The sequence below is a fragment of the Lithobates pipiens genome, unplaced genomic scaffold (genome assembly GCF_037356315.1).
Source record: "Lithobates pipiens isolate NorthernLeopardFrog02 unplaced genomic scaffold, aLitPip1_a1.2 Scaffold_25, whole genome shotgun sequence".
Lineage (NCBI taxonomy): Eukaryota > Metazoa > Chordata > Amphibia > Anura > Ranidae > Lithobates > Lithobates pipiens.
Window position 1 is genome coordinate 72,141,626 of NW_027507787.1, and position 23,689 is coordinate 72,165,314.

At 45.9% G+C, this 23,689-nt stretch overlaps 1 protein-coding gene across 1 annotated transcript in view; it reads left to right on the forward strand.

The window, feature by feature from the left end:
• LOC143929882 (protransforming growth factor alpha-like) overlaps positions 1 to 22,952 on the forward strand; it is a 62,037-nt gene extending 39,085 nt beyond the window's left edge. Inside the window, exon 7 of the mRNA XM_077453839.1 lies at positions 22,429 to 22,952. Within this exon, the coding sequence (XP_077309965.1) occupies positions 22,429 to 22,436 (8 nt within the window). The 3' untranslated portion in view covers positions 22,437 to 22,952. The remainder of the gene's footprint in view (positions 1 to 22,428) is intronic.
• The last annotated feature ends 737 nt before the right edge of the window (positions 22,953 to 23,689 follow it).

The window sequence follows — 23,689 nt, forward strand, 5'->3', positions numbered from 1 at the left end:
TTAAATTCGTAATAAGCGTATATTTGCACAAACGCTACAGCTTCTACAAAATAGGGGATAGATTTATGAGAGATCAAGATGGAGATATAGATTATTAAGCAGACACTTGACACATTTTTGGGACCTTGACATTTTATACAGTGATCAGTGCTATAAAAAGAACTGATTACAGTATAAATGTCACTGGCAGGGAAGGTTAACACTAGGGGGCGATCAAGGGGTTTAATGTGTTCCCACATTGTGTGTCAACTGTGGGGGTAGGAGACAGATTGTTGTTCCTCTACACTAGGAACAGGTCACTCTCCTCACCCCTGTCAGAACATGGCTTTGTGCATTTACACACAAATCCCCATTCTTGCTCAGGAGCGATCATAGGTGCCCGGTAAACTTTGCGGGGGTGCGCCCCCTATACTCAAAGTGCCCGCCATATAGCTATCAATCTGCGCAGGAGTGCATTCTGCCGCTGTGAGTAGTCGGCAAGTGGTTAAACTGACCATACTAGGTACTAGGCACGGTGTGGTTGTGCTCTGTTTTCTGGCTGTGCTGGGAACTCAGCTTGCTCTCCTCCAATGATTGGACTTGTGCTGATATGCCCGCCCCCAACATACAGCCAGCAAAATGAGCTCACATTGATTGAAACTTGCTATGGTACAGTCTGAATAGAGTAGTCAGAATAATGTGCCTTTTTTGTGTTTCAGCTTAAGCTACTTAGATTTGCATTCGTGTTAAATGTGAAGGTTCCTAGTTCTCTTCCCACTTGGCTGACATAGAGGATACTAAATTTTTATATGCAATATTTTGTATTAACCTAAATAACCAAAATTCATTTTGGCCCAAGCGTAATAAAATGAAACGTCCAACCACTATAAACCTTTTTTTTTTTTTTTTTTTTTTTAACGTTAGATCTATCACAAGCTAGACCTGTCGTGGTTGATTTAGAAATCTCTACAGTTAAAACAAGCCTGTAAAAATGAGTCCCAAAAGAAATTTAAGGTAAGCATTTAGAATGAATCCCTAAAAAATGTAAAATTATTTTATTCTTTGCAATAGGCTAAATGAGCTTACTTGGTCATTAAAGCGGGAGTCCGCTTTTTTTTTAATTTTTTTAATTTTTTTTTAAAGCCAGCAGCTACAAATACTGCAGCTGCTGACTTTTAAAATGATGACACCCGCCCAGCGCGCCCGCAATGTCTCGATCGTCTCTCGGGTGGTGCCGCCGCCATCTTGGGTATGGGAATCAGGAAGTGGAGCCTTGCGGCTTCATTTCCCGGTTCCCTACTCCGCATGCACGAATCGCGCTACGCAATAAGGATGGTCCCCACTGTCTCTGGGATCCGTGTGTTTCCCAGCAGGCAGCGGGGGACCTGCGGAAAGGGGCGTACCTTCTGCAGAATCTATGCCAGAAGTGGGTGCAGATGCCTGTACTGTACAGGTACCTGCACCCCCCCCCCCCCCCTGAAAGGTGCGAATTGTGGCGCCGGAGGGGAGGAGGGTTCCAATGAGCAGAAGCAATTTGCTGCCGTGCCATCGCATATGTCGTGAGTCAGGACGTGGGTCCTGCGGATGCTATCACCGCAGCACTACCTGTGATTGCCTCATGGGGAGATGGTAATGTAAATGAGCATCTCCCTGTTCTGCCTAGTGACAGTGTCGCTGATCTCTTCTCCCTGTGATCGGAGCAGAGATCAGTGATGTGCCACATGTAGCCATGCCCCTCCACAGCTCGAAACACTCCCCAGAACATACTTAATCCTTACACTGCCCCCTGGTGGTTAACCCCTTCACTGCCAGTGTCATTTAAACAGGAATCTGTGCATTTGTATAGCACTGATTGCTGTATAAATGACAATGGTCCCAAAAATGTGTCCATGTCCGAAGTGTCTGCCATAATGTTGCAGTCATGATAAAAATCACTGATCACCGCCATTACTAGTAAAAATTATAAAAATGCAATAAAACTATCCCCTATTTTGTAAACACTAACTTTTGTGCAAACCAAACACTTATTGCAAATTATTTTTGGTTAAAAAAAGTAGAATATGTATCAGCCTAAACTGAGAGGAAAAAAATGTTTTTTTTTTTTTTTGTGGATATTATAGCAAAAATGCATTTCTTTTCATACATCAGGGGACACAAAGCCATAGTAGTTACTATGTGGGTTATAGGGCCACTGATAGGTGATGGAAATTGGCACGCCCTAAGATAAGTGCACTCCCTATGTAACCCCTCCCACTACTGGGAGTCCTCGGTTTTTTCGCCAGTGTCTAAGGTGGTGTTCACGAGTAAAGATTTGAGCTCCACTGGAAGCAATCCTTGCTGGGGCTAGCCATGCTGACTGGATCTGTTCAGTGTCCTTTCATGGGCAAAAGGAATGGTACCTGGGCCTCGTGTCTGAAGAAACAAGGTTTTGCATGCAAATGCTTCTTTTTAGAGAGCTGGACCCTGGGATCCCTTACTTTTTGGTAGTAAGGCCATAAACGTTTACTGGTAGGGTGCTGTTGCAGGTCCAGGATTGTAGGCAACCTCTAGGTTCCCCTGTTCCTGAAGGTTTCGGAGCCTACCATGAAGGGTGAAGATTAGGTTAATCTCAGATGACCCTACAGCGAGGAAAGGTAAGTGGAAATTTTCTTGAATTTCTCCTTTTAAGTTATGTTGTCATGCCTATGTGTCACCACTGGGAGCTGTATTGAGCACTCGCCGCTTGATGCTGGAAACAGCACTGTCAAAAGCCTTCATTTTCTCCTCCCCTCTGGTAAGAAAAGGGGGAATGGTTATCCTGTGTGCCCAACATTGAAATTAAATTAACCCCTTCGGGGGACCTATATGCCGAAAGCATTCCTTTTAAAAATTAAAATAAACATAACAGCGAGGCTGCTCAGTGGTGGTTTTTACCCCCGCCGCCATATCAGCTGTTTGCAAAGCGCCTGAAGTTGGGAGGCGTAGATGCTGGCCGCACGTGGAGGAAGTTTTTATAGCACTGTGTAGCTGCTGCTGGCCATGGAGAAACGCATGAGCAGGAAGTCGGGTTGGTGACGCAGGCATTTTCCCTTTAACACATTATTACATTATTAACAGGCTGGTTATTAATAGCCGCTTATAGCGCTGGACTATAACCTAGAAGTGTACATTCTTTTGGTAGTGCCTCTGCTTTGGTGCTTTAGGCTATGAGTGGAAAAGGGACCAGGAACTCCTCTAAAGGGTCAATGGTTTCACAATAAACTAAGTCCATTTCCAAAAGAATGTTTGGACAAAGTCTTTGCTGCCTGCAGTGCAGGCTCTTGATGAACCCACCTCTGGTTTGGGATCATGAAAACCTCCCCCATCTGGGGATGTTTTTTCCCATTTGTTCATGGCTAAAAAAGCTTATGTATTCTGAATGGGAACATACGGATAAACAATATTATCCTCCTAAGAAATTCTCCATTTATCCTATGGAAGAGGATTTCTATAAGAAATGGGAGTTCCAGCTATTGATGCTGCAATTGCCTCAGTGAACAAAAGTCTCACATGTCTGGTGGATAATGCTCTAATGTTAAAGGCTCCAACAGATAAAAAGTTGGAACTTCTTTCCAAAAGCAATATGTCTTTAGCAAGTTCAGTAGCGCAGCCGATTCTTGTGGCAATCGGTGTATCTCCGTCCATTAAGGAACAGTTTGTGGAGATACTTAAGATTCTGCCTGATCAGCAGGCCCAGCAATGGGCTGGCGTATCAGATGCACTGTTTCACAGTAGATGCTATGAAAGATTCTATCATTCAAGTCTCAAGGCTTAGCCTTGGACTAGTGCATTTGCTCAGAGTTCTGCGGCTGAAAAACTGGTCAGCCGAAGCAGTGTAAAAAAAGAAGAAACTGTTGGCCAGTTCCCCCTTCATGGTGAACGGCTATTTGGAGACTATTTGGATAAATATACATCCAAAGGACCTCTAAATGAGAAGCTCTCCTTTACCAGTAAAGAAGTTCAAACGTATGTCCTTTTAAATGTGCTTCCTCTCCTGTGTCAGGGGCATCAGCCTCTAGGCAGCCTCGACGGCTGCAACTGCCAGGTTCAAGGGCAAGACCCCAAGGGCAGCACTGGGGTCAAAAGATCTTTGGCCAGAAAGCCTCCTTACGAAGGGGCACCCAAGCTTGCCTGGATGGGGGGAAGGCTCCTGCAGTTTTCAAAGATCTAGTGGGAACAATGTCAAGACAGATGGGTGGCTTCTTCAGTTTCTCTAGGTTACAAACTAGAGTTCTGAGAATTTCCGTCTCGTTTTCAAAGATCCATGTTCCCAGGGATCCAGAGTCTTTCTACCTCTGGATCATCTATTATCAGTTATCAGAGGTTCCCTTAGAGGAACAGGGCACAGATTTTTATTCAAACCTTTTCACGGTTCCAAAACCAGAGGTAAGACCCATTCTAGGTCTCAAAGATCTGAATCGGCACTTAAACATCTGATCCTTTCGCATGGAGCCAATCAGATTGGTTTCCATCCTGCAAGCAGAGGAGTTTTTAGCTTCAATCGATATCAAAGATGCACATCTCCACATGCCAATATTTCCCGCTCACCAGAAATTTCCGTGCTTCGAAATAAAAAACATTTTCAGTTTGTGGCCCTGCCATTTGGTCTAGCCACAGCACCACGGGTGTTCTCAAAGATTCTGGCACCTCCTTTAGCCAGATTGAGGGCTCAAGGCATAACGGTCCTAATCTATTTAGATCTACTTTTAATAGATCATTCAGTGTCGGGTCTAAACCAGAGTCTGATCACAGCTGTAAACTACCTGGAATCTCTGGGTTGGATACTAAACCTAGAAAAATCCTCCTTAAAACAATCAAGGAGATTACGGTACTTGGGGCTGGTCATAGATACCGTACAGAAAGGTGGTATTACCCCAGAGAAGAATCTGTTCCATTATAGGACTAATTCAACTTGTCAAAACAAAGAAAGCCTTCCATTCGGCTGTACATGAGATTGTTGGGGGGGGAAAATGGTGGCCTCCTTCGTGCAGTTAAGTGAAACTTTTGTGCAGTTTCACTTAAGACTGCTACAAAACACCATCCTGTCTGTCTGGAACAAAGATTCAGGCTTTGGATTTTCCAAAATGCTGGTCTCCCAACGTATGTCAGAGCCTAAATTGGTTGATATCCAGCAACCTCCAAAAGGCGAAATCCTTTCTGCCAGTATCCTGTAAAGTGGTAACACATGCCAGCCTTCTAGGCTGGGAAGCAGTCCTGGAAGAAGAGACCTTGCCCATCAACATTTTGTAGATGCGGGCAGTATCTCTGGCCAAAGAATCTTGGACACAGACTACGGGATTATCCTGTCTGGATTCAGTCTGACAATGCCACGGCTGTGGCTTACATCAATCGCCAGGGTGGCACGAGAAGTCATGCAGCCCAAAAAGGTGAGAGGTTCTAGCTTGGGCAGAACACAACATTCCTTGCCTATCGGCAATTTTCATTCCAGGAATAGAAGACTGGCAGGCGGACTACTTGAGTCACCAAAAATAATTTCCGGGGAATGGTCTTTCCAGACATGGACCGGTTTGTGTCCAGATTCAACAGTCAACAACTTTAGGTCGAACGAGGGATCCGCTAGCATGCGGAACAGACGCATTAGTCTTCCCATGGGATCAGTTTTCACTGATCTATGCATTTTCTCCAGGTTTGCTACTTCTGCGTCTTCTCCGCAGGAACAAAAGGAGGTTATTCTAGTGGCCCCAGTGTGGCCCAGAAGATCTTAGCTTGCTGAAATCATAAAGATGGCGGTAGGGTTCCCTTGGATTCTGCCATTATGGCCAGACCTTCTCGCACAAGGTCCAGTATTCCATCCTACCTTACGGATGTTACATTTAGGGGTTTGGCTATTGAAACCCACATTCTAAAGGATCGGGGGTTATCTCCTTCGGTAGTGTCTACTTTGATTAATGCCACGAAGCCGGCTTCCAGAATCCTTTTACTATAGTCTGGAGAGCATGTTTCTTGGTGTGGATCCAGGGGTTGGCACCCCAGGAAGTATGTCATAAGTAGGATCCTTATTTCCTGCAAATGGGTTTAGAAATGAAGCTGGCCTTGAGTATTATCAAGGGCCAGATCTTGGCCTTGTCAGTACCCCCCCCCCCCCCCCCCCCCAGCCTCTTGCTTCTCACTCTCTGGTGCGTAGCTTTTTTCAGTGGATAACAGATTAATCCCCCCATCAAGGAACCTATGAATCCTTGGGATTTAAATTTGGTTTTATCAGCTGTTTGAGCCTTTATGGGAAATTCCCTAGGTTCTTTTGACAAGAGATGGTGGTCTATTATTTTGTTTTTTTTTTTGGTTGCCATTTCTTCTGCTAGAAGAGTATCGGAACTAGCGGCTCTGTCTTGTGAAGAGCCGTATTTGAAAATGAATAAGGATAAGGTGGGTTTGTGTCCTCCTGATTTCCTACCAAAAGTGGTGACAGTTTTTTTTTATTTAAACCAAGATATTATTCCTCCTTTCTTCCCAGAGCCTCAATCTAGGGAAGAGAAGGCACTACATTCCCTAGATGTAGTAAGCTATCAGTCTATTTAAATGCGACCGCTCAGGTTTGCAAAACAGATGTTTTGTTTGTACTGCCAGAAGGTCCAAAATGGGGACAGGCAGCATCAAAATCTACTATTTTCTAAATGGATTCGTCAAGTGATTGTTCAAGCTTACAGCTTGAAGAAAATTCCTCATTTTCATGTTAAAGCACACTCAACCGGGACGATTGGTGCCTCTTTGGTGGTGCATCAGGCCTCTATGGCTCAGATCTGTAAGGCCGCAACTTGGCCTTCAGTTCATACGTTTACCAGATTTTATCAAATCAATGTTAAAGGTCATGAGGATATTGCCTTTGGGCGCAGTGTACTGCAGTATGAGTTCTCTGGCCTCCTTTTTTTTTTTTTTCCCTACTTTTGTCTCCCTCCCTTCAGTTGCCATTGCTATGGGACATCCCACATAGTTACTACTATGGCTCTGTGTCCTGTGATGTATGAAATAAAACAGGAAAACGGGTTTACCTGTAAAAAAATTTTCCTTTCGCATCATGGCAGCATACACTCTGGGTTGTGACTCTGCCCCCACAACCTGATAAAACCGCATAGCTATAAGATGAAGTTACGCCCCCGCCCCGGTATTCTTCCTTTTTTCCTCACCTGTTGGGACCGCATGGATCACCCTCTTACCACTTCGCCCCAGCCAGGTTCTAGACTCTCCTGGGAGGAAGTCCTTATGGTACAGCCTCTAACGGAAGCTAAATGGAAGGAACCCCACTCTGGTGATCTCGGGTATGAATACTTTTTCTCTGCAAACAGAGCATTGCCTCTATAGCCGTTGGAAGTAAGCCTTAAACAGGCTGAAGGCATATAATAAAAAGATTGGTCTTTAAGCCTTAAACAGGCTTAGGACCTGCGGTGGTCTCCGGTTTCCTCTTCCTCCCTGGTGTCGCTCTGTCTGCAGCTTGACAGCATACTCTGCCTTCAGTATCTCTTGTCCCCTTAGGTTGTCCGGTGCCTTTCCCCCAGTGTTGCCTCTCTGCCATATTTTACTTCCTTTTGCTGAGCTTTGTAGTCCCACAGCAGCATCAGCACTCTTCCTGGTCACTCTGCCGCTTTGCACATGCTCACTGTGCATTTTGGGCAGCCTGTGTATGTCTATCTGTCTTTCCCTTTTCCAAGATGGCACCGGCGGCTGTGCGGCGCTACTGAGCATGTGCGGGTAGGACATGACCCCGGCTCCAATTTTAAAAGGGAAGATGCCTTTTTTGCCTGTTTTTGTGCTCAGCTGAATTTCCTGACTGCATTTTGTTTTTTCTGCCCCAGTGTTGCCTCTCTTTGGTAAGTATCTCCCCTGTATTTTTTCTTTATTCCCCTCTTGTTTGTGTGGCTTTATCTTCATTACCCTTTGTGTTAACTGTGTCTTCAGGCTTCCTCTGTTCCCTATCCATGGAGACCACTGCTCCAGCAGATCACAGCAGCATAATGGGTAAAAGTTGAGGAGTTTGGTAAGGAGAGAAGATCGAAAGAGCAGGACGCACTAATGCTACCTAAATGGTTAGCCCCATCAGGTCCGCAAGATCATCTCGCAGAGATTCCTCGCATAGAAGAAGCCGCTCTGGCCATAGGCGGAGCCATTCAGGTGGAGGAAGTCGCTCAGGGAAAGGGAGTCGCAGGAGTAGTTGCTCCAGGTCTCATTCAAGGAGCAGCCATTCCCGCCGAAGATCCCCTGACCGGAGGTGCCATTCACCAGCACGCCACTCCCATCCTTCTGAAAATACCTGCTTGGTATGCAGGGCCATAGCCCTTCCAGATAGGTTGGCATATGCCGCAGGTGCTTTGAAGAAGACACCAGAGAAAGGGCTAGAACAGAGAGCTCAGTCTTCTACCCCAAGTGTCGCTCCGGACACGGAGTTATTGCCACAGGGGGCTTCGCCGGCTCCCCCAAGTACTTCCAGAGAGCATGGTTCTCCTTCAGATTAGGAAGAGCTAGAGGCTTCAGCGGGCTTTGACTTCTCTCTAATAGAGCCTTTTGTGAGGTCAATGAAGGAGGTCAGTAGCTGGGAGGAACCCCAGGAGGCCCAACCCAAAAGGAGAAAATATTTCCCGAACATGAAGAGAGAACCCAAAGCCTTCGTCTTCATTGATGAGTTGGAGGAAATTATCAGACGAGTGGCAGAGACCCGAGAAGAAAGCAAGTCTCAACAATCAGCTTGCTAAACTATATCTCCTAAAGGAAGCTAAAATTAAATCTCGTGTCCCTGCCAGTGGTGGATGCATCCCTCATGCTCCTGGCCAGGCACGTTACGCTCCCTATCGAGGACGCTGTGTTATTCAGACATCCTGGATGGGAAGATCGATATGATCCCAAAAGAGCTTGCCTAGCAGCAGGAGGCGTATGCAGGCCAGCAGTGGTTCTTGCAGCTGTGGGTAAGGCTATTGCCAGTTGGTCAGCAAGCACAGAAAAGCTTGTATCTGAGGGCGCTGATCAGGACCAGATAGTTAGGGCCCTGCAAGAACTAAGCCTTGCAGGGGATTTTGTGGCAGAGGCATCTGTGGATGCTATTAAGTCTGCATCCAGGGCTATGTTGTCCTCGGTAATGGCCAGACGGGCTCACTGGCTCAAACCCTGGGCAGCAGATCCTGCTTCTAAGTCCAATTGGTGCCGCATCCCGTATGATGGCGAGAATGTTTCGGTGCCAAATTGGACACTATTTCTAAGGTCACTGGCGGAAAATCGGGGTTTATCCTCTCGAATAGAAAGCCAAAGCTTCAGAGGCCTCCTCCCTTTAAGCGTAACCTCCCGGATAGGTACAGGGATGCAAAGTCCTACAGGCCTGGTAGGGAGTACAGAAGGAACTGGAAGGCCCCTCAAACGTCCTTCCTGAAGTTCCAGAAGCCCAGGACCCCGGCATCTACTGACCAGAAGTCCTTTTGAAGGTGCCTCCACCCAGCCAGCATTGGTGGGGGCCAGACTCTCAAAGTTCATGCTGGTCTGGGCAGAAACAATAAACTACCCCTGGATGTTAACCACCATTCACGTCGGGCACAGATGGTCATTCGGGGGACTTCCCCCGGGGGACCATTTTTGCCCAACAAACCTCCCGTCATCCCAGCAAGAGGTTAGCCTTGACCCGATATGTTCAGGATCTGCTCCAAAAGGAAGCAATTACGGAGGTGCCCCTATCACAAAGAGGTCGGGGGTTCTATTCCCCTCTATTTCTAGTAAAGAAATCGGGTGACTTGCGTCTGGTCCTGGATCTAAAAAACTTAAACTGCTGTATCCGGGTAGAAGCATTCAAAATGGAGGGCCTCCAGTCTATCCTCCAGGCCATAAATCTGGGGGACTGGATGCTCTCCATAAATCTACGCCTACCTTCATATCCCTATCCATTCAGAACTCCAAAAGTTCCTCCATTTTTCGCTAAACCACAGACACTTTCAGTTTCGAAGTCTTTCGTTTGGAATTTCTATGGCTCTCAGGACCTTTACAAAGGTCCTTCTTCCCGTTATCGCGCATCTGAGGGAGAGGGGGCTGTGATTCCACCATTATCTGGACATATTCTCCTCTCAGACAGCCGGGAGTCGCTGTTACAACATCGGAAGATCCTTGTCTCCACTCTGCAGAATCTGGGATGGCTAATAAACTGGGGGAAGAGCCAGACTCGGCCCACCCAGAGAATGATCTTCTTAGGAGCCCAACTAGATACCCAGTTGAATACAGTGCAGCTGCCTCCGGAGAAGTCTTCCCTGTTGGTCCAGAAGGTGAAGAAGGCCATTCTAGCAAGATCCCTGTCGGCCAGAGTATGCCTCGGCCTTCTAGGCTCCCTATCGGCGACCATTCCTATGGTCTGTTGCGCTCAGTGGCACACCAGACCTCTGCAGAACTCCTTCCTACATCAGTGGGACGGTTCATCCATGACCCAGTCGATCCAGATCCCGGAGACAGTCAGGCGCTCATTGCGTTGGTGGACTCGTCCCCACAACTTAGACAATTGCAAACATGGTCATCCCTCCTCAGGAGGTAGTGACCACAGACGCCAGTCTAGAAGGTTGGGGAGCCCACTACCAGTCCCATGCAGCGCAGGGCCCTTGGCCTTTCGAAGTACGGGACTCGGTATTGAACGTGCTGGAGATGAGGGCGGCCCTCCAGGCTCTCCTCACCTTCAGCTCCCTTTTTAAGGGGGAAGCAGGTCCTCTTAAGGATGGACAAGGTTTCTGTTGCCTACATAAACAGACAGGGGGGGACCAGGAGTCCCTCCATGATGCAGGAAGTTCTCCCTGTGATGGAATGGGCACAGTTGAACCTGTCAGACCTGAGGGCGACTTACATCCCGGGGGTTGAGAACTTAGACTCAGCAGGTAGTTCGCCTCCAACGAGTGGTCCCTGACCCCTCAGGCCTTCTCTCTCATCTGCCAGACCTGGGGTCAACCAGACATAGACCTTGCTGTGACTCCGGAAAACTCCAAGTGTCGAAGGTTCCTATCAAGGTTTCCCTTTCACTCAGTGGAGGGGACAGATTGCCTCCAGCATCCCTGGAATTTCCATCTCCGGTATATCTTCCCTCCAACTCCCCTGATGGCGAGGTTACTCTTAAGGCCCAAGAGATCAACAGCATTGGTGATGGCGGTGATTCCTTTTTGGCCCAGGAGGCCATGGTTCACCACCCTCCTACAACTGAGCACTGCAGACCCTCTTGCTCTTCCCCTGTCAGCCAACTTGTTCTCCCAGGGCCAGCTACTACATCCAGATCTGGGGAGGCTGCACTTGATGGCTTTGAGGCTGAGAGGGCTAGGTATCTAGGTCAGGGCTGCTCCCAGAAGGTAGTTGATACCCTGCTCCAGGCCAGAAAACCTACCACAAACTGCACCTACCGCAGGGTCTGGGAGAAATTTGTTGCCTTTTCTCATGACCTTGGCTGGGATCTGTCCTCCCTTTCGGCTCATCTGATCCTAGGTCTTGGCTCTAGTACTCTGAAAGTTCAGGTGTCAGCTCTTTCTGCCGACAGGGGTTAAATGGGCTCACGATCCCCTTATGCAATTTCAGAAGGCCTGTCTTAAACTAAGACCACCTAGGAAGCCCTCCTTTCCAACATGGGACCTATCAGTCATCTTAAAGGTACTATTCAAAGAACCCTTTTTTTCCGCTGGAAAACATCTCCCTCTGGCACCTGACACTAAAAGTCGCCCTCCTGGTCGCAATCACATCAGCAAAGTTTCAGAGATGCAAGCATTACTGATTAAGGAGTCGTATCTGATTATCCGGACAGGGTAGTTCTAAGACCCTCGGATTGCTTTATCCCAAAGGTGGCATCCTCTTTTCACTTCAACCAGGAAATCAAATTGCCAGCTCTTAACAGACCAGGGCGACCCTCATGCTCTGGATGTAAGGGGCAACATCATAAAATATCTTTCAGTGTCCGAATCCTTTAGAAGATCGGAGAACCTCTTCATCATTCCCTATGGCCTTAGAGGTCAAGCAGCATCGGCCCAAACCATTGCCTCCTGGTTGTTGAAGACCATTAAAAAGGCCTACTTGCTGAGTGAGCTGCAAATTCCTGAAGACCTGAGGGCTTATTCCACCAGAGCAGTGGCCACCTCCTGGGCAGCGTATTGTAGGGTCTCAGCGGAAACCATCTGCAGAGCGGCCACTTGGTCCTCCAGGAACACCTTTATCTCTCACTACAAGGTGGACTCAGCTCGGCTATCAACAGTTGAATTTGGAAAGTCCATTATTCAAGCCAACTCTTCTATTCCTTGCTAATAAACGTTTACCTTTGCATCTCCCATCCAGTCTGCGAGTTAATCCCCAGTGTGTATGCTGCCATGATGTGACAGGAAACCGGAAAATTGTATACTTACCTTTCCGTAACTTTCCTTTCCTGTCGCATCTTCATGGCAGCATACAATATCCCACTCACAAAGGTGATTCATATATACAGAGAATACTGGAGCGGGGGCGTAACTTCATCTTATAGCTATGTGGTCCTATCAGGTTGTGGGGTGGAGTCGCAACCCAGAGTGTATGCTGCTATGAAGATGCAAGAATGAAGAATTTAAGGAAAGGTAAGTATACAGTTTTCCCGTTTCTTTGATCTACATCAGGGGACACAGAGGTCCCTCCCTTATTGGTATACACTTGTATTGCTTGGCTACAAAACTGAGGTCTCCCAGTAGTGGGAGGGGTTATATAGGGAGTGCACTTCTTGTCTTAGGTGATGGACACTGGTACGCCCTATCAGTGGCCCTATAACCCACTTAGTAACTACTATGGCTGTGTCCCCTGATGTACATAAAAGGATTTTACAGGTAATTATTTTCAAAACTGTTGCTTTTTTGTTTTATAGTGCAAAAATAAAAACCACAGGGGTGATCAAATGCCGCCAAAAGAGCTCTATTTGTGGGAAAAAGGATGTTGCACCAAGGGGGGAATTTTGGGACTTTAAATGAAGCACAAGTATGTGCCTCCATCCCGGTAATCGGTACGTAATAAAGGAAGTTTGGGACTTTAAAATGAAGCACTTGGATAGTGGAGGTAGGTTTTAACCATAGATCAAATTTTTTTTTTTTTTTATTATTGTTCAGTAACAGATCATAAAAAATAAAGATCAAATTCATAGAGTATATAGGCGTAAATGCAGTAGAAGCATGATATAGTATTCACATATAGCAGCACATAATAATAAATAAATTTGGTAATATGGCATGGTAGTGCCTATGACAGCAAACTCGACATCATCAGCAAGTACATCCGCATAATAGATATGCATCTACTAGATGTAAAAATAGATTTTTAGTATATAGTTATAAAGGTAAATTCATAATAAAATATAGTTCCGTATAGCGTATAACTGGGACATCAATTCAAAAGCTTGACGCGTTTCCTGGGTGTCTCCCCACTCATCAGGAGCTGATGCGACCAACAAATTCCTATGGAATAGAATAAAAAAATATATAATATACTAACCATATAAATAAAAAATTAATGGGGATTTAATGCGTGTAAATGGTTAGCCAGGGCAGACTCACCAATCCGAACGGGAAGTGCAGTGTGCGGCAGTAGGCACAGGGCGGGCCATGGGCAAGATCCCTCCCCGGGAACTGAGGCGGCATAGACATGGATGCGATATCAGGCAAAACCAAAAGGATACAGCAGTGTTGAAGAGTATCAGATATGGAGTGTGTGGCAATTGTTGAAAACGTATCTAAAAACAAAATGTTAATTGTATGATTAATGAGAATAATGTGTTGCATAAATAAAAAATTTATTGTGACCCTCAGAGTACAGAGAGAGTGCTGGCATGTGGCCGAGTGTATACTATGTAGTAAGTATACACAGATGAATGTAAACGTGAATAGTGTGCAAAATTTAAAATAATGTAAGTGTCTAAGAAAGTATGAGTGTGCAAGTTAACAGAGTGAAGAAAATTGATGAAGTGGTGTACATAGACCATGATAGACAAGGAGAGTGACAGAATTACCAGTAAACAGAGGAAAAAATGTGAGTAAAAGGAGATTCTTCACCTAGATATTGCTCCTAAAACACCAGCTGACAAGACGGTGGTGTGTGCAGACCCCATGCAGAGACCAGCCGTACACACAGCTATCTCCGAATGGGGTTTAGATATGCCGCCAACGCCACGTGCGTGAAACACAGGGGGAGGGGCCACATCTAACCTGGATAAAAAAAAACAGCGACAGGCGCGCCAAATCCTCCTAATAGAGACACGGACGGAAAACGCTAAAACGTCGGCGCGATAACGTCAACGGTGACGTTACACGCACGACGAAGGACGCGTGGCGCCGATGCGCAAAGCAAAGTCCACCCCAACCTCCCAATCAGATGTGAAGGGGGAGGAGGGGAGGACCAGCTGGCGCATCGCAGTTCCCGCATGGAAAGAGCCCAGCACCACCCAAATACCCAACTGCCCCACACATAATAACCGCAAACCGCGAGCTCGCTGGCCATTTGCGGTTATGTGTGGGGCAGTTGGGTATTTGGGTGTTGCTGGGCTCTTTCTTTCCATGCGCGAACTGCGATGCGCCAGCTGGTCCTCCCCCCCCCCCCTCCCCCTTCACATCTGATTGGGAGGTTCGGATGGACTTTGCTTTGCGCATAGGTGCCACGCATCCTACGTCGTGCGTGTGACGTAATCGTGCCGACGTTTTAGTGTTTTCCGTCTCCGTGTCTCTATTAGGAGGATTTGGCGTGCCTGTCGCTGGTTTTTTATCCAGGTTAGGTGTGGCCCTCCCCCTGTGTTTCACGCACGTGGCGTTGGCGGCATATTTAAACCCCATTCGGAGATAGCTGTGTGTACGGCTGGTCTCTGCATGGGGTCTGCACACCACCGTCTTGTCAGCTGGTGTTTTAGGAGCAATATCTAGGTGAAGAATCTCCTTTTACTCAAATTTTTTTCCTGTTTACTGGCAATTCTGTCACTCTCCTTGTCTATCATGGTCTATGTACACCACTTCATCAATTTTCTTCACTTTTTGTTAACTTGCACACTCATACTTAGACACTATTGCATTATTTTTAATTTTGCACACTATTCACGTTTACATTCATCTGTGCATACTTACTACATAGTATACACTCGGCCACATGCCAGCACTCTCTCTGTACTCTGAGGGTCACAATCAATTTTTTATTTATGCAACACATTATTCTCATTAATCATACATACTATTAACCTTTTGTTTTTAGATATGTTGTTTTCAACAATTGCCACGCACTCCATATCTGATACTCTTCAACACTGCTGTATCCTTTTGGTTTTGCCTGATATCGCATCCATGTCTATGCCGCCTCAGTTCCCAGGGAGGGATCTTGCCCATGGCCCGCCCTGTGCCTACTGCCGCACACTGCACTTTCCGTTCGGATTGGTGAGTCTGCCCTGGCTAACCATTTACACGCATTAAATCCCCATTAATTTTTTATTTATATGGTTAGTATATTATATTTTTTTTTATTCTATTCCATAGGAATTTTTTGGTCGCATCAGCTCCTGAGTGGGGAGACACCCACGAAACGCGTTGATTTTGAATTGATATCCCAGTTATACTCTATACGGAACTATATTTATTTTATTATGAATTTACCTTTATAACTATATACTAAAAATGTATTTTTACATCTAGTAGATGCATATCTATTATGCGGATTTACTTGCTGATGTCGGGTTTGCTGTCATAGGCACTACCATGCCATATTACCCAATTTATTTATTATGTGCTGCTATATGTGAATACTATATATCATGCTTCTACTGCATTTACGCCTATATACTCTATGAATTTGATCTTTATTATTTTTTATGATCTGTTACTGAACAATCAATAAAAAAAAATTGATATATGGTTAAAACCTACCTCCACTATCCAAGTGCTTCATTTTAAAGTCCCAAACGTCCTTTTACGTAAAGGACATTGCACGACCTTGCAATTGTCAGTTAAAGCGACTCAGTGCCGGATCACAAAGTGCTCTGGCCAGAAGGGAGGTAACATTTTCCAGGGCTGAAGCAGCTAAAGTAGCTCCTTTATATTACCTGCTGATCCTGCCACTAAGGTCCATGTTTAAACCATTTCTATTCTAGGGTGACAGCTGTGCTCCTGCTCCGTCACCCTGTAATATGCACCCATTGCGACTACAAGAAGCAGCTCTGACACATTAGGGATTATTTACTAAAGGCAATTCCACTTTGCACTGAAAGTGCACTTGAAGTGCACTTGCTGTAGATCTGCTGTAGTGCAAAGTGGAGTTGCCTTTAGTAAACCCCCTCTGTGTAGGCACAATCCACCATTGTAGCCATTAGGATATATATTCAGAGTACTAATGTGCCTTGTTAATAGTCACGTTTTTCTCCCTTAGTCTTTCAGGACAGCACCTGGAGAGAGCGCAGCTCCACCCACTTTCCCAGGAAACACTGCAGATTACTTTAAAGACCGGACACTTCCACCATGGCCTTGTAGTGTTTCCTCCGGCCATGGTGGAAGCACTGCAGGGAACCAAGGGGTGCTGCGCTCTCTTCAGGTGGGGAGAGTTGGAGGCATACCGGTTGTTTTCTGGTACAGACCTGGCCCAGCTTCCTCCATTCACGCGTGGGGGTTGCTCCGGTGTCCGCTCTCCTTCATACCCAGGGGGGTCAGGCTGTGGAAGTCCCTACCCTCTTCTAGACCGGCGGCTGGGTCTGAGACGCGGCGGGGATTCATATCTCGCGCCGTTGGTATCAACCTCATGCCTTCTGGGTCCGGATGGCGAGCGCATCATTCCGGCCGGGGCCGGGGCTTCCAACGGTGCGACGCGGCTTATGGTTCCGGCCGTTGGCATGCAGGGAGAGGGGGTGGTCTCATTCGGCTGACATCACTTCCGGAATCGGCGCAGAATTCAAACTGTTAAGAGCACTCAACGCCATTGTATCCTTGCTGATGATGGAAGAGGATCAATCGGCGGTGGCAGGAGCCACGGTTGTCAGCCTGGCTCAGGTAAGCAGGGTCAGTGGCCTCTGTCATTACTGTTTGAGCCTTGTCTTTTCTTCTCCCTTCCTTGTACTGGGAAGCCTGCAGCATTATTTTCCTATGTTAGTTTAGGAATAATGCCTTTTCAATAGTTTAGTGAGTCTGTGGGGGGATTCACTGGCTGAAAAGCAAATAGAATCTGAAATTTTAAATCTGTTCTATTTGACAACGTCTCTTTTCTCTGTGTGTTTAACTGAGGTTTGGGTTTTTTCTTTGGTGTATTTCAGAAGGTGAAAAAAGACCAAACATTTCTCCCCTCCTAGCAAGAGGAAATGTCCATGTAAAAATGTACTTGGAGATTCTTGGACCAAGGTGTTATGCAGGTCCTGCATAAGCGACTTGGTCAAGAAAGAAGCAGCTTCCAGTACTCCTGCGTCTCAGCAAGGAGAGCTGCTAAGTTCTTTTAGGAAAGAATTATCAGATACTTTTGAATCTTTCCGGTCTTATTTAGACAGATGCCCAGCTGCAGGTAGTAGCTCAGTGCCCTGTTCTCACTCCCCAGCATCTGCATCCAGGGGGTGCAGTGACTTGGAAGATGAGGAGCATAGTGGGCCCTCTGCTTCTGAGGAGGCAGAGGAAGTAAAGGAGGCTTCTGCTTCATCAACCCAGTATACATTATCCCTAGTGGAGGGGGATGACCTGCTGAAAACTATCCACACTACTCTGAATATCACAGAGGATAAAGCCCAACTGTCACTGCATGACAAAATGTTTCAAGGTTTGGGCGAGGTGAAAGTGTTCCCAGTACATACGTTTCTATCTGAAACTATTAAAAGGGAATGGAGAGACCCAGAGAGGGCCCCTTTCTTTTTCAGGTCCCTCAAACGCAGGTTTCCTTTAGAAGAGGATAGCTCTCAGGTATGAAACAAAAAACCTAAGCTTGACGCAGCTTTTTCTCAAGTTTCAAGGAATACGGATCTTGCATTTTAGGACATGGGTATCCTAAAGGATGCCATGGACAAAAGGCTTTTTCTCTCCTAAGGCAGCCTTGGGACTCAACATTGGCAAACCTAAAACCAGCTATGGCTTCAACAGTAGTAGCCAGAAATCTGGAGCATTGGCTGGAACCACGGACATGGAAAACATGGACAGGGGATACTGACTCAAAAACCAAATTATGCGGTCTTCCGTTCAAGGGAGACTTGGTTTTCGGCCCTGACCTTGAAGCCATACTGGACAGAACGGCCGACAAGAAGGGCCTTCCGGAAAAAAAAAGTGGGCACTAAAAATGTTTGTGCTTTTCGAAAAACCTCAGAAACCAGAGACCGGTTATAGAAGGCCCTGGAAGCCACAGAGAGGAAGGGGCAAGTCAGGAGTGTTGTTCTGCCCCCCTACCCCAAACCCAAAGAGCCAGTGATGGTCTTCCACTGTGGAAAAAGGCCTGTAACCTTGCTCTCACAGTTGGAAGTCAGTGACAGTCTGTTTATCCTCAAAACGATGAGAGGGTTACAGGCTGGAATAAGCTCATCTCCCCCCAACTCCCCCCTCCCCCCGCAAGGTTTTATGTAACCCAGGCTCCTCGAGACCCAGAAAAATCCATAGCCATGATCTCTATTTTGGAAGAACTGATGCAGCAAAGGGTGATCATATACGTTCCCCCTGAGGTAGGGCTGGGCTGTTACTCACATCTTTCTTGTAAAGAGATTTCAGGCAAATTCAGGTTAATTCTGAATCTGAAGGTTTTAGGCCCCTTTCACACTGACGTCCCGTTCAGGCCCGCCTGTCAGTTTTTCAGGCGGACCTGAACGGGTGCTCCATAGAGCTCTATGGAGCGTCGGATGTCAGCGGTGACATGTCCGCTGACATCCGACCCGCTCCGATCCGAAAAAGTGTGACGGAGGAAAAAGCTATTTTTCCATCCGTCTGCGGATCGGATCGGATGACGACGGGCACTGCGGTCCGTCGTCATCCGATCTCCCATAGGGGAGAGCGGCGCTGTGACAGGTCCGTCCCTGCACAGTGTGCGGAGACAGACCTGTCATCTCCCTGCTCAGCGGGGATCGGCGGAGTGATCCCCGCTGAGCAAACGGACATCCACGGGGCGGATCAGAACTGATCCGCCCCGTGTGAAAGGACCCTTAAACAAATCAGTCGGATACAAGAGATTCAGAATGGATACAATTTTCTCAGTGAAGTCTTCTGATGCCAAACGGTTTTATGGCATCCATAGACCTAAGAGAGGCATATCTTCATGTGCCTATAGCCATAGCGTCACAAAAATATCTGAGATTTGCGGTCAGGACGGGAGGCTTGGTTCGACATCTCCAGTTCAGAGCTCTCCCGTTCAGCCTGTCCTCATCTCCGAGGATATTTACAAAGATCGTAGCAGAGCCCTCAGAGTAGAGGGTATATCGATTGTTCCATACTTGGACGACCTTTTAATTTTTGCTAATACAAAGCATCTATTGGAGAGACCTGGGAAGGACAATAAGACACTATGATTTCTCCCTGTTTATCAGCCAACCGAGACCCTCTAACATGATTCCATCTCAGTCGATAAAATTCCTGGGATACACCATCGACTCCAGACAGGAAATTTTTTTTTCTCCCAGTAGAGAAAATAGAAAAGGTTCAGAGTGCTGTGAAGAGGGCCCAGACAAACCTGCCAATTTCTATCAGGGCAGCCATGTCGGTTTTGGGTCTCCTCACAGCATCCACTCCTGCAGTGCAATGGGCATGCCTCCATGCAAGGGATCTCCAACAGGCAATATTGAGGAATTGGTCCTACGGGGAGTCCCTGGAGAAGCAATTCAGGATGCCCCCTCAGGTTCAGAGGAAGCTCTGGTGGTGGAGTCACTCAAGCCTAGACAGGGGTCTACTTTGGTGTTTTCCGGTAGACCGGAGGTTGACTACAGATGCAAGCTCCTGGGGGTGGGGTGCCCACCTGGAAGGACAGATGGCCCAGGGGAGGTCGACAGTCAGAGGCCAGGAGATCCTCCAATTGGAGGGAACTAAGGGCCATCCTGTTGGGACTATGGGCCTTCAAAGAGCTGGTTCAGGGTCTCCATATCCAGGTCTAATCTGACAACGCCACAGCTGTATCCTATATAACAAGGCAGGGGGGCACAAGAAGCAGGGTGCTGCTATCCTTGGCTAGTCGGATTCTGTCATGGGCAGAAAACAACCTGAGGTCCCTATCAGCAGTACACCTAAAAGTAGCCCTGAATTTAGTAGCGGATTTTCTGAGCAGGGAAAAAATTCAGGAGTCAGAATGGAGTCTGAACCCCGAGGCTTTTCAAGATCTGACCGTGAAATGGGGATTGCCTCAGATCTGCTCGCATCATGGAGCAACACAAAAGTGAAGGCCTTCTTTTCTTTAAACAGACAAGATCAATCAAGGGGACTGGATGCCCTAGCACAGTGATGGTGAACCTCGGCACCCCAGATGTTTTGGAACTACATTTCCCATGATGCTCCACTACACTGCAGAGTGCCAGAGCATCATGGGAAATGTAGTTCCAAAACATCTGGGGTGCCAAGGTTTGCCATCACTGCCCTAGCACAACCATGGAACTTCCGTTTGTGCTACACCTTCCCTCTTTTTCAGATGATCCCTTTGGTTCTGAAGAAATTGCAAAGGGAGTCCACAAGTCTGATTCTAGTGGCTCCCTTTTGGCCAAAAAGGACATGGTTTGCAACCATACAGAGGATGGCGGTGGGACCCCACTGGGTTCTTCTGCTTCAGAGAGATCTAACCCAGGGACCTCTTCAGCATCCGAATATCAAGCAACTCAACCTAACTGGGTGGTTAGTGAGGAGCAAATCCTAAAAAGAAAGGGGTTATCCGATTAAGCTTGTCACAACCCTCTTAAGGAGTCGAAAAAAGACTACTAGGTCAATTTATTTTAAAACGTGGAAATGTTTTAACTCCTGGTGGGTAATGGTAGTGCTTAAAACTGACCCGAGTTTTCTGCCAAGTCTCAACAGCCTTCCATAGGACTCAGGAAATCTACCTACCTTTTTGTCCTTCACCTTCAAATGCTAAGGAGAGGTCTTTCCATAGCCTGGATGTAAGAAGGTGTCTATTACACTATCTAGGGATCACAAGTAAGTTCAGGAAGTCAAACTCTCTCTTCGTTGTGTTCTCAGGACCACGTAAGGGCTATAGTGCGTCCAAAAATACTATAGCTAGGTGGCTACTAATGGCTATTAGGGAAGCCTATAGAGCATCCGAAATAGAGCCCCCCTCAGGGGTAGTCTCCCATTCCACTCGGACAGTAGCAACATCCTGGGCGGAAAGAGCAGGGCCCTCTCCGAGTCGGATCTGTAAAGCGGCTACGTGGACAAGTTTCTCCACCTTCACCCGCCACTACAGGTTGGACCTGCTTTCAGCTTCACATCAATCGTTTGGCAGAAAGGTTCTGCAGGTGGTGGTCCCACCCTAGAGTAAGTACACTTATCTCCCAGGTGCTGTCCTGAAAGACGAAGGGAGAAAACCCTAGTTAGACTTACTGGTAACGGTATTTCTACAAGTCTTTCAGGACAGCTCCGATGACGCACCATAGATTGTATTTGAAAAATGTGGTGTTATTGCTATGTTCTGCTTATCTAATTTCACCATGGCTGGAGGTACTCTATGAACAACTGAGGTCATGGTGGAAGTATCCAGTCTTTAAAGTAATCTGCCGTGTTTCCTGGGAAAGTGGGTGGAGCTGCGCTCTCTCCAGGTGCTGTCCTGAAAGACTTGTATAAATAGTTACCGGTAAGTCTAACTAGGGTTTTTTTTTTTTTTGCAAAATGGGCAAGGCTAATATGAGATGCCTGGGATGAACGTCACAAGCTGCATAAAAATACAGAATAGTCTGTACATATGTCATTTTGCATATGAAGGTTTTTTTTTACCCATATTACTTTCCGGTTGATTGAGAATTATATCCCAACTTCAGACTTTTTTGCCATCTTTTTTGTTGCACTTTTGTTTGACCCTGTTGGAGATCCACCCTACTTCTGTCTGTGATGGAAAGACCAGAAATGAGGCAATTGGCTGTCACTGGGACAAGATGGGACTATATTCTTAAAAGGTTTTGCAGCAGTCTTTCTGTTGGAGAGCTTTCCCATCACATCTTCCCAGTAGGCACGCAAAACAGAGTTTGGCTTTGATCATCGTGCTCTTGTATTCCCTAACACTATCTAACATTATACAATTTTCTTGTACAGAAAACCATATAATAGGTCATACCTAAACATTTTCAATTTGTATGCAATCAGGCAGGCCCTTGTGCTACATAGTTGAAGGTAAATATAAAGAAAATTCTATGTTGTATGGCTGGATTAATGACAGCCAGAAAAGTGAAGCTTACAATATGCAAGTAAAACAATTAAAATGCACATGTTGCATTAAAATCACTTTTAGGTTGGTGTTAACTTAAAATTCATACTTGCCAAACATTTGACGTGGTTCTGTTCTAACTTTTTTTTTTTTTCTCTCTAGACATCTGAATTTTCATACACCAGAACAAGAAACTTGAGCAGAAATGTGTATTTTATCCTTGTGTATAAAACATTTTATGTATTTTTTTTTTTTAAATGTAAATGACTTATTTCAAAGCACAGTTGGATAGTGCCCCAACATTGCACTCCAGTTCATTTGCATATTCCCTTTTTAATATTGCATTTTATTTTGATCTTCTTCCGCTGGGAGAGCAGAAAATAAATTGGCAGTCCCAATTGGCCTATTGCTGCCCATAAACCACAGCAATTTCAGGAAACTTTGTCACTTTAGGTCGGCTTTCCACTATAGACGGCCAACCTGATTAAAGGCAAGCATCACTGACAGTTTAAAGTGTTTTGAAGCAATTCCATTGTTTTTTGTGATCGAAAGCTAGTTGGAGATTAAAATTTCAATGTGTAGAACAGCAAACATGGTTGTGAAGTATGTATGAAAAAATATTGTGTACTAAAAACAAACCTTTACTTTTTAAATACCATCTGGCTGGAAAAGATACTTGCCAATGGGATTGTATTGACTATTTATTTAAATTATTTTAATATATTAAATAAAAGTTTTATCTAATGCGTCTCTACATCTCATTTACCTTCAGTTTGTGTAAAATTTATTGCAAAAGCCATCGTGTGTCATTGTGTACTGGAATGAGAGGCAGACCATGGGGTACAAAGGGGCATATTTCCATATTTCTTACAAGCCAGGAAGGCTTTAGAAAATATTCATGGAATATACTGACAATTTGTTATAGGGAAAAAGACCAACATGCCTCCTTCAGGCTGATCATATATAGGCAGCCCAGCATAACATGGGTTTAGATCTATGCTAGGTCTGAAGCTGGCTATACATTAGTGTTTTTTGGGGTAAAAATTCTTTGTACATTTGACAGGACAAATATTGTTCACAAGTACTTCAAAATGTAATTTTCCTCTTGGGGTTTGGGAGCTAAAGTACTGTAAGCTATAGCAGAACCTTCTGCGGCCCATGCCATTTGTAACCTCACCTAAAATTACTCTACAGCACTTACTATGCATAAGGGTGGACGGGCTATATGCAGAGGCTCCTCACTCTTTTCTCCATGTCTGCCCCTATAATGCTTCCCAAGAGACTTGGCCTTAACCATACACAGTGGTTATAGAAATGCATCATTTATTTTTAATTACATTTTGTTGCTTTGCTGCTGAAATTAAGACAGTTTTGGTTTTATCCAGCTGTACTTACTCAATGCAACTTATAAATCCAAGTGAAA